The sequence below is a fragment of the Chelonia mydas genome, chromosome 3 (genome assembly GCF_015237465.2).
Source record: "Chelonia mydas isolate rCheMyd1 chromosome 3, rCheMyd1.pri.v2, whole genome shotgun sequence".
NCBI classification, from domain to species: Eukaryota; Metazoa; Chordata; order Testudines; family Cheloniidae; genus Chelonia; species Chelonia mydas.
In genome coordinates this window covers 125,662,798-125,676,269 of record NC_057851.1, presented here as the reverse complement: position 1 = coordinate 125,676,269, position 13,472 = coordinate 125,662,798, and the positions used below count along the sequence as shown (strand labels likewise).

At 43.7% G+C, this 13,472-nt stretch overlaps 1 protein-coding gene across 2 annotated transcripts in view; it reads left to right on the top strand.

The window, feature by feature from the left end:
- Positions 1–13,472, top strand: part of GNPAT (glyceronephosphate O-acyltransferase) — a 38,884-nt gene that overhangs the window by 19,088 nt on the left and 6,324 nt on the right. For both annotated transcript variants that reach the window (XM_037895207.2, XM_037895208.2), the window contains exons 7-11: positions 566–717; positions 810–940; positions 2,978–3,201; positions 9,765–10,010; positions 11,084–11,163. In XM_037895207.2, coding sequence (XP_037751135.1) covers positions 566–717; positions 810–940; positions 2,978–3,201; positions 9,765–10,010; positions 11,084–11,163 — 833 coding nt within the window. The remainder of the gene's footprint in view (positions 1–565; positions 718–809; positions 941–2,977; positions 3,202–9,764; positions 10,011–11,083; positions 11,164–13,472) is intronic.

Sequence of the window (13,472 nt, the reverse complement as noted above, 5' to 3'; positions counted from 1 at the left end):
GGAGCTGTATGGAATGGTCCTGTAGGCCTCCAGACCAGCCTACTGTACTGGTTAGTGTTGTATTGTATACGTCCTAGCACAAGGGGCTCCTATTCCGTGACTGGGGCTGCTAGATGGTACCGCAATACAAATAATAGAAACATACAAGATTCCTGGTTCTCACACTGCCTTCCTGTGTGGCCTAATGCAAATCACTTAACCTCTCCCTGCTTCCCATCTGCAATGGGTGTAACAACAGTTATTTATCATCACAGAAGTGCTGAGAGATTGCTGGATGGAAGATGCTATGTGAATGCAAAGCATTAGTATTGTTGTGTAAATACAGCACAGGTATTTGATCAAATGTAACACTTTTTTCATTTGCATTGTTTTAAAGCACAGACAGCAACTTTGGCTTATGCTTGCATCTGCATCTTGTGAGCACAAAGCGTATCTTCTAACATAGTTTTTGTCTATTGGTACACAACCAGATGCCTCCTTTCAATTGCAATTCAGCTTAATTTCCTTTCCAGAAGCCTCAGAATGGTTTTTTTTTTTTTCCCCCCCTTCACCCACCTATTTACAGGTCTTCTCAGTATTGTGATGGAGCCATTTTTTAAACGAGAGGTTTTTGACACCTACCTTGTTCCAGTCAGCATCAGCTATGAGAGGATATTAGAAGAATCCCTCTATGCATATGAACTTTTAGGAGTCCCTAAGCCCAAAGAGTCTACATCTGTATGTAAATATATTCAATAATAATACAATGTATTTGCCTGTCTGTATATCCCTGCAATATCAACTCACATTTTTCCCTCTCCTCACTTCAGGGGTTGTTGAAAGCCAGAAAAATCCTCAGCGACAATTTTGGAAGCGTACATGTGTATTTTGGGCAGCCTGTATCGCTCAGAACATTGGCATCTGGCAGAATCAATTGGTGTCCTCATAACTTGGTCCCAAGGTACCAGAACATCTGATCTCCCAATAGTTTGGGTTCAAATCTATAATTTGTTTGTTTTTGACTCATGTGAAACAGCGAAGGCTGGAGAGTAGCCTTTTTCTTTTTATCTCCATGCTGGGAGCAGGTCAGTTTCTTTCTTGTCCCCTCTACTTGATCTGACTATTGAGGCAGCTCAGCCATGTTTCTCTAAAAATCAGGCACTGGTGTGACTCCAGTGATCAAGTATTTCTGAAAAAGCTCATTCTTTGTTACTTGTTTTGTGAGTGTCGCTGAGTACCCTATTCGAGATTATGGTGATGTATGTATGTGCCATGCTAGGCTCTCAAATGCAGAGCTCTACCATCGAGAGTTGTCAGTAATTGAAGTATCTCAGTTGTTTCACCATTTCAGGTCTTCCCCTTCCCCTTCCCCCATCACTGCCACCTTCTTCATTGCAGACAGCGTGTGTCCTTGTGCCAGGAAGTGGTAATTTTCTGACAAGATGAGTGGTTTCCCAATTTGATATCTGGAATTTAAGATTTTCATGGCTTTTGTTTGAAGATAGCAGATGTTATAGCCCCAAGCTCCTGGAGCGGTGAAAAAGCTGAAGTGTAGGATGTGGTATCGACAGTGGTCTCTGCCCACCACAAAGCATAGGACATGTCTCGGTGAAGGATTCATGGCTAAATGGAAATAAGCATCCTGGGGGTCAAGGGAGACAAACCAATCTCCCAGGCCCAGAGAAGGAATGATCGCTGCTAGGATTACCATTCTGTACCACTGGGTATGAACAAAGGTGTTGAGTATACTGACATCCAGAATTGGTCTCCACCCCATTTTTCTTTGGGACCAGGAATCACATTGAATCCTTTCCCAATGAAGTCCGGTGGAACAGGTTTGATCAGCCCCAGTGTTAGGGGGATTGTACCTCCTGCCTCAGAAGACTCTTATGAGACGGGTCCCTGTAGAAGGGGCGGGAGGAGGCGAGGGAGCAGAAAGAAGCTGAACTGGATAGAGTAACCTGTGGATACAACTTTCAAGATCTATCTGACCGAGATGATGAGCTCCCAGGAAGACAGAAAATGGATATTTAAAAGCACCTCTTAACTGCAAACCTCTTGGCAAAGGATTTGTATTCCCCACTATTGTGGGGATTCGTTGGCACTACCCTGATCATCTAGATGCTTTTCCCCTTGCATGCTATCATCGCCTCTGTCTTGTCTGGACTCTGCTTCCTCCAGCTTATATTCATCCAAGTCTCTGCCTCCAACACAGGTAAGGCAGACACTACAGCTGTGAGAAGGAAAGATTTTTCTACTTTGCACGGGGCAGAAAGAACCTCAGGCCAACTCTGGAAATTTACTACATTCTCTTTACAAACCAACTTTGGCTTTCAATCATTTACAGTGACTAAAAGAGGTGGTGTGATTGGAGGGTAATGTAGTTAAGGAGTTAAGTGTGTGAGAGAATGTTTGTGTAATAGAGCATTCTGGAGAGAGTGAAGGTTTACCATTGTTTAACACCCAAAATCAAAGCCCCATACATAATGCAAATATGTAACCATGTTAGCTGCAAAGTTTATCTTTTCCCACGGAGTTGCAAATATGTGTTTTATATTGCATAAATCCACAAAAACAACCATTCTCCCTAAGCTGGACATAGAGTCCAGAAAGGCTACCCTCCTTCTGCGCTGCTTTATCCTGGCAGGTGTGATATTTCTTTGCTATAATGCAAACAGACAATATGCATTAGCAATATATTTTCACATTGTATGGTATTTTTGGAATCTTTTCAATAAAGTGGAAGGTTTTGAATGATTTTTTGTAATCAGTTAACATAAGCCTTGCTTCATAATTTAGGTCTCGTGTACTTGCATAATTGCCCAAATGTGTTAGGTGCTGTACTGTGGGTAAAATGGGCAGAAGAGTATCTATGTGAGAGAACATACATATATGGGTACAGTACAGGACTAATGGGATTAGGATATAAATTATATCCTAGGATGTAGAGCTTCTTCTTGGTTGTAATGTATTATGTTATTTCGACTTTTCCTTTCAGGCATCTTCCCCAAAGGCTATCTGAGGATATCCAGGAATTTGTTACTGATATAGCCTACAAAATAGAGCTTCTACAGATAGAAAACATGGTTCTGAGCCCCTGGGTATTAATTGCTTCTGTCCTGCTCCAGAATTTGCCAGCCATAGATTTTGAACTTCTGGTTGAAAAGACACTTTGGCTGAAAGGCTTAACGCAGGCTTTTGGAGGATTCCTCGAGTGGCCTGGTACGCAGAGAAAATTATATTTCTTTTGCTAAGGAAAGTTACACTATGAAATGAATTTTATTTATGTTGAAGCAGTACTAAAAGCCGAGCTTAGGAGTTTTAGTCCTGATCAGAAAATTTTGACTGAAAATCCAGTCATATGGAGACAGAACAGAAATGCTACTTTTTTGAGGTGTGAAGGGGTAAAGGGGGAGAAACTCCAGTATAATTATATTAAAATAGTGCTGAGATTTGCCTAATATTGTTTCTTTATTCAAACCCTAACTTTTGAAAGCATGAGTCACAGAACGTTATTTGAGCTGCAACAGGAGCTCAGTACAGTACTAAGTCTAAAGTTTGATATCCAGTGTAATGTAAACTGCCCCTGTAATCAAGAACTCTCCCAAACACATGCACAGAAAGTCACATTACAACTTTGATTTTTATTTTTTTCTTCTATTCCATAGTTTGAGAGTGTTTATGCCTGCCTCAGGGTTCGCTCTCCTGCCCAATTCTTTAAATTAAGCATTCTTTATATTTAACCTCTCTTTAAAGTGGCTCGTGATACTTCATATGGGGAGCCACTGAGAGCTATGCAAGCCAAAACGATGAGCGTAATCCAGTCTCATGCTTCAGTGTATAAGTAGTAACATACATAAAGAACTTAGTTTACACTATATGATTAAGACGACAGTTTCCCTTCAAAGTCTCTCAAATATATAAACTATAGTCCAAGCAGGTCTTTACTCTAGTGCTTATTTGTACATAAGCAAAAGGGGGAATATTTTTACCCAGTGCAGCAGGGCTGGATTAACTCTCCTGTGGGCGTGGGGCTGTTAGATTTTGTGGCACCCCTGTATACAAGTCTTTTTCCTAATTTAAAACAAAATTCTCACAATTATAGCATCGGGGCTATTAATGCTATACTAAACTTGTCTTTTAATTAACATTAAGCCGTTCTGTGGTTACATTTCAGTCTTAACATGTAGAATATAATTAAGTTAATTCAAAATAGCCTACTTCTTACCTTAGAACAGCTGTTATATTAGTTTCTTTCTGGGAGGGAGTTTGGGTGCAGGAGGGGGCTCCAGGCTGGGGCAGAGTGTTGGGGTGCAGTTGAGGGGTGTGGGCTCTGGGAAGGGGTTTGGTGCAGGAGGGGATTCTGACTTGGGGCAGGAGGTTGGGGTGCAGGAGGGAGTGCGAGGTGTAGACTCCAGCCAGGAGGCACTTACCACAGGCAGCTCCTGGCTAGTGGTGCAGCAGGGTTCAGGCAGGCTGCCTGCCATAGCCCCATGCTGCTCCCAGAAGCAGCTGGCTGCTGGCACGTTTCTGCTGCCCCTGGCAGGGAGGGGAACAGCATGTCTCCGTGTGCTGCCCGTGCCCACAAATGCAGCCCCCACAGTTCCCATTGGACAGGAACCAGCCAATGGGAGCTGTGGGGATGCTGCTGGGGGCGGGAGCAGTGCACAGAGCTGCCTCCCCCACCCCACCCTGCCAGGGGCTGCAGAGATGTGCCAGCAGCCGGCCGCTTCCGGGAGTGGCGTGGGGCCACGGCATGCAGGCAGCCTGCCTGAGCCCTGCTGTGCTGGGGCCCCCTTAACCCCAGGGCCCTGGGCTGCAGCCCCTAAATCCCTGCATTAATCCAGCCCTAACTGCAGGGCAAAAATAGACATACTACACTGTAACAGAACTCTGTCCATCACAAAAGAACACCCATCTCTCTTTCCTCCGGATACTTTCAGTTTTTTGACTGAAGGAAAGCTCTGCCTTTGGAAGCCCAGTAAAAATAACTACCCAAATGATATATGTCCCGAACCAACAGCCTTATTGCAAAGTGAATTAAAGAATACTCCAAATGTAGGCATTTTGCAGGGTTTTGTTTTGTTTTTTTAAACAATCCTACTAAAACAAAAAATTATGTTTATAAGTAAGGCCCTACTTGAACTGCGGTATGACTGTCAAATAATTGTGGTTGAGTTGCAGACAAGACATGGAAAATTGTGGAAAAGTAATAGTGGACCTTTCATTATTTGTGGTAATTTGGAAAAGCCAGAGTAGACCTATTTGTTTTAGAAAAATTTGCTGGAACTATATGAACACTCAATATTATGCTGCTAATTTTTTTTTTTATAAGCAGACATTTAGCTGCAACTGTATTACAGTCATGAATGCATGGGACTGACAGAGGGAACTCCCACTGTCAGCTGCCTGGGGCTAACAAAATTGTGGTGGAAGCCTAATATTGTGGGATCTGCAATTTCTGCAATATCGCAGTTTAAGTAGGACCTTAGTTATAAATAAGGAGACGATTCTGTCATGGATTCCATGACTTTCTGGGACCTCTGTGACTTCTTGGCAGGGCCGCTGCAGTGTCAGCTCCATGGCTGCGGGAGCAGCAACTGCTGGAACAGCCACCAGCCCCAAGGCTGCCGGAGCCATGGTCCCCGGCATGCCAGAGCAGTGGCTGGGGTTGGGTCAGCCCCCTTGGAGCTGGAGCAGCAGCAGTCAGCCAGTGCCGCAGGAGCAGTGGTGGGACTGGAGCAGCCGCAAGCCCTCGGCAGCGCTCTGACTGTTTGTCCTTCCCCAACCCCCAGGGTATTTTTAGTAAAAATCAGGGACAGGTCACGGGCTTCTGAGAATTTTTTGTTTGTCTGTGATCTGTCCCTGACTTTTACTAAAAAATACATAATCTTAACCTTAGTTATAAGTATAATCTGGGCACTGGAACATAGACATTTTCTTGTACATGAGCTCTCTAATAATTTTTGCTTCCATTAAAACACGGGTGGGTAAACTATGACCCGCTTTGGATCTGGCCCGCGGGATTGCCACCCCCGTGGCACCGTGGGCCCCACACTGCTCCGGGAAGTGGCCAGCACCACATCCCTGAGGGACGGGGGGTAGAGGGCTGAGCACGCTGCCCTTGCCTGTGGGTATCTTCCCCCAGAGCTGCCATTGGCTGGGAACGGGGAACCGCAGCAAATGGGAGCTTCGGGGGAGGTACCCACAGGCAAGGGCAGCGCACTCGGCCCTCTGCCCCCACTCCCCCAGGGACCGCAGGGACGCGGTGCTGGCCGCTTCCTGGAGCGGTGCGGTGCCGGGGCCAGGGCAGGCAGGCAGGGAGCCTGCCCTGGCCCCGGTGTATGCCTCTGTCACCCCGGAGCCACTCCAGGTAAGCGGCGCCGGGCCAGAGCCCTCACCCTGAACCCCTCCTGTACCCCGCACCCCAACTCCCTGCCTTGAGCCCCCTCCTGCACCCCTGTCCCAGCCCTACATTCATAGCCCTGCATGCAATTTCCTCACCCAGATGTGGCCCTCGGACCAAAAGGTTTGCCCACCCCTGCATTAAAATGTTGTTGCACTTCTGCAAAGTGAAGCTTTGATATCTTATCTGATATCACTTGGCGCCACTAGATGCTACAGTAATGTAAATTATAAGCAATGACAATCTCTGCTGATGGTCCTTCCCTCCCTCCGAGGGCTGTAGTTCATCAGGAATAAAACACCTAATCTAAATTGCTGTAAAATGTCAAACCACAGCTTCTCAATTTCCTGCTTTTTTTTTTTTTTTTTCCTTCCCCGGGAGTTTATCCTTAAACTTGATGATGTGGTATTCTGGATTCTGAAAAGTTCTTCCACTAGGTGTTTGTGTCTTTGGAGCCCTTGGTTGCTTTACAGAAGTTTTCAGACCTCACAGAATTTCAGACCACATCTGGATCTGGAACACTCAGCAACCAGATTTTTTTAAATATATGATATGACTGATATATACTTGCAGGTATATTACTCATGATGCATTGAAGGGATCCAGGCATTTAAACAGCATTTGTGTGCACATCAGCAATTTTTTTTTTTTTTTTTTTTTTTTTTAAAAAGATCAGCAGTGGTAGCATCCCAGCAGTCAAAAACTGTGGTCCTAGCTTGGCCCACGGTACTCATCTCCTAGACCATGTCTGCTAGCAGTGGTCTCTTTGGCCCTCCATGTTCTGTAAAACTAAATGGCAGAATCACCTCCATTTACTGTTAAAATAAGCAACCTATATTGTCAAAATGCAAGACAAAGGACTGATGATAGAGCAGATTCCACTATTTTGCGCTGGCCACTTTGAGTCTTGGTTTATACTTAAATTTTAAGTTGATATAGCTGTGTTGCTTAAGGGTATGAAAAATCTTCATCCCAGAGTGACATAATTATGCTAAACCTAACCCCTAGCATAGACGCAGCTAGGCTAATGGAAGAATGCTTCCATCAATGTAGCTGTTGTTGCTCTGGGAGATGATGATCCTACAGCAACAGAGAAACCCCTTCTGTGAGTGTAGGCTCCATTTCTATTACAAGCTTATGCCAGCATAGCCATGGTGATGTAGCTATGCTGGTATAGTCCCCCATAGCATAGACAAGCCCTGGGTATGATTACACATTTGGGTTTTTTTTTTACTTTGAGTTATTAATTTGAAGTAGTTAGCACCTTTTGTAAAAACCAGTTTGGACACTCCATAAAAGTCTGGTTTGTAGTCTATGTAAACCATATAACTCTTCCCCAACCCCACCCCACCTCCAACTCCTAGTTGTTTCTCCATTGGTCGTACTAGCTATTTGTAATACATTGGGCTTATTTATCTACTGTTGAAATGTACTTATGTGTAAGAAAACTATATTAAAGGATTGCAAAACAACCTGTCTGCCTCACCACTTCTCACCCAGTTGAGCAACTTTAGTGCACTGGCAAAGATAGGACGACACATTGAAGCAGCAGATAAGCCACTAGCTGCTTGGGGATGAAGGTTATGTTAAAATTGATTTTTAAAAGAAACAAATGTACCCCTTCAATGTCCTGTAGATTGGCATGCACACAATCCTATGATCATATGTTTTACCTCTTCATGTTCAGTTTAAGGTTATTGTCTATTCCCTTGCATGTTAGTATATTCTGGTCAGACAAAGAATATTGTCTCATATTCTACACTGAGAATGTTTTGAAACAATTAGTTTAAATAAATTAAAATATCTGAATCAGTCAAAGTAGAATAACTCAAGCTAAGCTTTTTGAGTGGAAGAGGCTGTGCATGTGCTGTATATTTTTGATCTCATACCACAAGTTCTGGGGTGTGCTTTTCTTAATTTTTTTTTCTTATCTGCTATACCCTCCTCTTTGCAAACACTCACGTACGTCTTTGAATAGCGTTCTCAGTAAAACTGTTCTTGAAAAAGTGTGCCAGGGATATGTCTTATGAAGCAAGTAGAACTTTGAGCTTGGGTACAGTCTGTTATCTCTGTAAGCAGGTGTGTTATGCATGATGATCCCATTTTTACTACTTTTAGCTTAAGGTGAGTGTGAGGGATCTTTGGTTTGTGGGAATTTGCTCTTACCTTGACAGAAGGGTAGATGAGAATTAAAAATGTACGTTTGCAGATCTAAAATAAATGTGGTGAACAGAGCTATGCAGTGTACCTGTCTAATAGTGTAGATCTGTGTTCTCCCTTGAGAGGTTCAGAACAGCGGTTACCCCCTTTTGGTTGCAGAGAAGGAAGGAGACTACTTCCTATTTCCCAAATTCACGGCCCTGAAAAACACGTCATGGACCATGAAAGCTGGACTCCCCCTGTGAAATCTGCTTTTTTGTGTGTGTTTTTACCCTATGCTATACAGATTTCACGGGGGAGACCAGCTTTTCTCAAATTGGGGGTCCTGACCCAAAAGGGAGTGGAGGGGGGGTCACAAGGTTATTTTAGGGGGGTATTGCCACCCTTCCGTCTGCACTGCCGTCAGAGCTGGGCGGCCGGAGGGCGGCAGCTATTGGCCAGGCGCCCAGCTCTGAAGGCAGCACCCCACCAGCAGCAGCGCAGAAGTAGGGGCGGCGATACCATACCATGCCACCCTTACTTCTGCGCTGCTGCCTGCAGAGCTGGTCCCTCAGTCAGCAGCTGCCACTCTCTGGCTGCCCTGCACTGCTGCCTTCTGGCTGCCCAGTTCTGAAGGCAGCAGTGCAGGGCAGCCAGAGAGTGGCAGCTGCTGACTGAGGGACCAGCTCTGCAGGCAGCAGCGCAGGACAGCCAGAGAGTGGCAGCTGCTGACTGATGGCCCAGCTCTGCAGGCAGCAGCGCAGGGCAGCCAGAGAGTGGCAGCTGCTGACTGATGGCCCAGTTCTGAAGGCAGCAGCGCAGAAGTGTAAAAGGGGCAAAACCACAACCCCCACTACGATGACCTTGTGATCCACCCACAACTCCGTTTTGGGTCAGGACTCCTACAATTACAACACTGAAATTTCAGATTTAAATAGCTGAAATCATGAAATTTATGATTTTTAAAATCCTGTGACTATGAAATTGACCAAAATGGACCGTGAATTTGGTAGGGCCCTACCGGTAAGGTCTAGGTTGTAGTTCCAGCAATGCCTGCAGTTATTGTCTCCACCTCACCCTATGTTTTTTCCTGCCTCTTTCCAACACGGATCATCCTGGAACAGGTTTCTAAGTGTTCCTAGAGGTAAAAATTGTTCTGGGTTTTAAAATATAATGTAATATACATTCTGTACATACTTTTTCCTTTAGCATTTGCCTGAGTGTTATGTCCTTTTACTAGATAATCTATGTGCCAATAAAGCAGTCACGTCCAGCCTTGCCCTGCACTCCAACATTGTGAGCCTTGTCAATGGCCAAGTGGTTTTAAATGACACGGGAATGGAGGCTGGAGCTACAGAGGAGCTTGTTTTTAAACAGGCGCTCTCCGTCCTCATGTGTGGAGCCTACAGGAACCAGTTGCTAAATGTGTTTGTGCGCCCGTCTCTGGTGGCTGTAGCATTGCAGATGACGCAAAGTTTCAGAAAAGGTAACTTCATAATATTAACGTATTCTAAGGGAGGTTGACCTGATCAGAGGTCAGAGGTGTTGGGCACCTGGAGTGCCTGCTGATGTCACGGGGTGCTAACCAAATTGAATATTTACACCAACATTCAGAGTGAGGCCCACTGGCATCAGATTTTGAGGGTGTTTTTTTTTTTTTTTTTTTTCCAGCTTTTTTAATGCCCTGTTCACACTAGCACAAAGCTAACCCATTTTCACAGCCATGTTACAGCATTCCTCTGGGAACCATGGCAGATGTTTTTGCAATGTATTAAGTCATGGGACAAGTTAATGTGACTCTCATGATTCCTGACAGTATTTATACTGATCTGCGACATATTACTGATTTGAAAGTAGATAGTCTGCAGGCCTTTCTCTTGTTGGCTTCTGATTTGCACTGGGAGCTTGCCTGGGAGGACCAACTCCTGCAAACAGACAGTGTAAATAGCTTTCCACGCTCCAGTTGTGGTATATGGAGCAGTATTTGATACACGCTACTTCCTTTAGTAAGGTCTGAATGCTGTTTGATAGGGTTATGGAATAGTTTAGTGTGGACGTGGCCTTGCTCTGACTGTTCAGTTGTTTGAGTGTGTGTACACATACTCTGGCACTACCTGCATCCTAGATTTATTCCCATAGAGTGCAGTTTGTCTCTCCATCTCCTTGCTTGTTTCAGTGAAATATTGTAGCAGTCAGTACTTTCCCTTGTTCAGTACTTGCGATAACTTTTTTTAAACAGAAAATGTTTGATTTGGCAAAGATTAATTTTAAACATCTACAGTATTTCTTGTATGTTCAGGGAGGTTGCACAGATACAAGTAACTTTTTCCCTTTTTTTTTAAGATTAGTTGCATAAAGTATATAGGTGATACTATTTCAAGTTGAATCAGTCTCTGTGCACATGCTTATATTTTTTTGTCAAAACATTTGTGCTAATTGTGCCCTGTTAAAAATTTCCTCTTACACTGAAGGCTCCCCCCCTTTATTTTACAAATGACTTAAATGAACAATGTTATATCCTTAACCTTATCTTTTCCTCCCTCCCGCCCGCTCACCCAGAGGAAATCTATAGCTGCTTCAACTTCTTGCGAGACATTTTTTCTGATGAGTTCATCTTCTTCCCTGGCATTGCATTGAAGGTAAAACCATCCTGTGTAAATAAATAAGGGTACATGCAATTTTATCTGGGTACATGATGGATTAGCTTTAGGAGTCTCCGTAATGGGAGTTCTGTGTCAAATTCTTTGAGCCTGAGATCTGTCAGATCTCAGCTAAGCAGGAGTGAGCCTGATCAGTACATGGGAAGAACATCTCAAAGGAAAACCAAGTGTAGGTCATTCAGTAAATGCCAAGTTCTACCATGAGTAAGATTTGCAGCAGTTTCTCCATATAGCATTAAAGGGCTTGTGCTGCTGAAAGAAGAGTCTTTCAGGTGAGATATAAAACTACTACCCCTTGGCCCACACCGCTTCCCGCAGCCCCCGTTGGCTTGGAACGGTAAACCGCGGCCAGTGGGAGCTGCAATTGGCCGAACCTGTGGATGCTGTAGGTAAACAAACCGTCCTGGCCCACCAGTGGATTTCCCTGACAGGCTGCGTTCTGAAGGTTGCCGATCCCTGCTTTAGCATCTACAAGCCCACTCAGTCCTCCTTCTTGTTCAGCCAATTGCTAAGACAAACAAGTTTGTTTACATTGACGGGAGATACTGCTGCCTGCTTCTTATTTACAATGTCAAAGTGAGAACAGGTATTCGCATGGCACTTTTGTAGCTGGCGTTGCAAGGTATTTACGTTCCAGATATGCTAAACATTCGTATGCCCCTTCATGCTTCGGCCACCATTCCAGAGGACATGCTTCCATGCTGATGATGATCGTTAAAAAAATGTGTTAATTAAATTTGTGACTGAACTCCTTGTGGGAGAATTCTATGTCCCCTGCTCTGTTTTACCCACATTCTGCCATATATTTCATGTTATAGCAGTCTTGGATGATGACCCAGCACATGTTCATCTTAAGACCACTTTCACAGCAGATTTGACAAAACGCAAAGAACTTACCAATGTGAGATTTCTAAAAATAGCTACAGCATTCGACCCAAGGTTTAAGAATCTGAAGTGCCTTCCAAAATCTGAGAAGGACAAGGTGTAGAGCATGCTTTGAGAAGTCTTAAAAGAACAACACTCAGGTGTGGAAACTACAGAACCTGAAACGCCGAAAAAGAAAAATCAACCTTATGCTGGTGGCATCCGACTCAGATGATGAAAATGAACATGCATCAGTCTGCTCTGCTTTGGATCATTATTGAGCAGAACCCATCATCAGCATGGACGTACTTCCCCTGGAAGGGTGGCTGAAGCATGAAGGGACATATGAATCTTTAGCACATCTGGCATGTAAATATCTTGCGACGCTGGCTACAACAGTGCCATGCGAACGTCTGTTCTCGCTTTCAGGTGACATTGTAAACAAGAAGTGGGCAGCATTATCTCCTGCCAATTGTAACCAAACTTGTTTGTCTGAGTGACTGGCTGAAATAGGACTGAGTGGACTTGTGGGCTCTAAAGTTTTACATTATTTTATTTTTGAATGCAGTTATTTTTTTGTACAGAACTCTACATTTGTAAGTTCAACTTTCATGATAAAGAGATTGCACTCCAGTACTCGTAATGTGGGAATTGAAAAATATTGTTTTTCTTGGTTTTTTACAGGGCAAATATTTGTAATAAAAATAAATATAAAGTGAGCACTGTACACTTTGTAGTCTGTATTGTAATTGAAATCAGTATATTTGAAAATGTAGAAGACATCCAAAAATATTTAAAGAAATGGTATTCTATTGTTTAACAGCACGATTAATTGCGATTAAATTTTTTTAATCGCTTGACAGCACTACTAGAATATTTTATGTACATTAACTTTTTTTGCTCCATTTGCTGATTGGAAATATCAAATTAATGTAATGATTATTTCTAACTGGAAAAGTTCAGAGACAATGCTCATCTCCAGAAGCAAACCAGGAACTGGAAGATTAACGTAACCAGTCTTTTTTGAGCCAAAATAAGCTGGTGCCAAAGCACTACTTCAGAAATAGAACTTTTACAGACCTTGACAGAAATTTAGGCACTGAATTCCCATTGACTTTCCATAGGAGTTAGGTGCCTAAACGTCATTTATGTCTTTGAAAATCTCCTGCCTTATCTTAAGTAGGAAAAGCAGTTTTGTTTGACCTTATGATAACTAACTCCACTTCAACCATGGCATGGTCCCTACTCCAGAGAGCTTTTAACATGTTTTATGTTAGATGATTGTCATTGATGCTAGCGGAGAGCCTCGGGTTGACCACGACCAGCTAACACCCATCATACTGGGACAAAGTCCTAGATTAAGTGATGTAGGCTAATGTAATGCCAACTTCTTTCCTAGACAAGACAAGGTCCCAGAGGCCTTC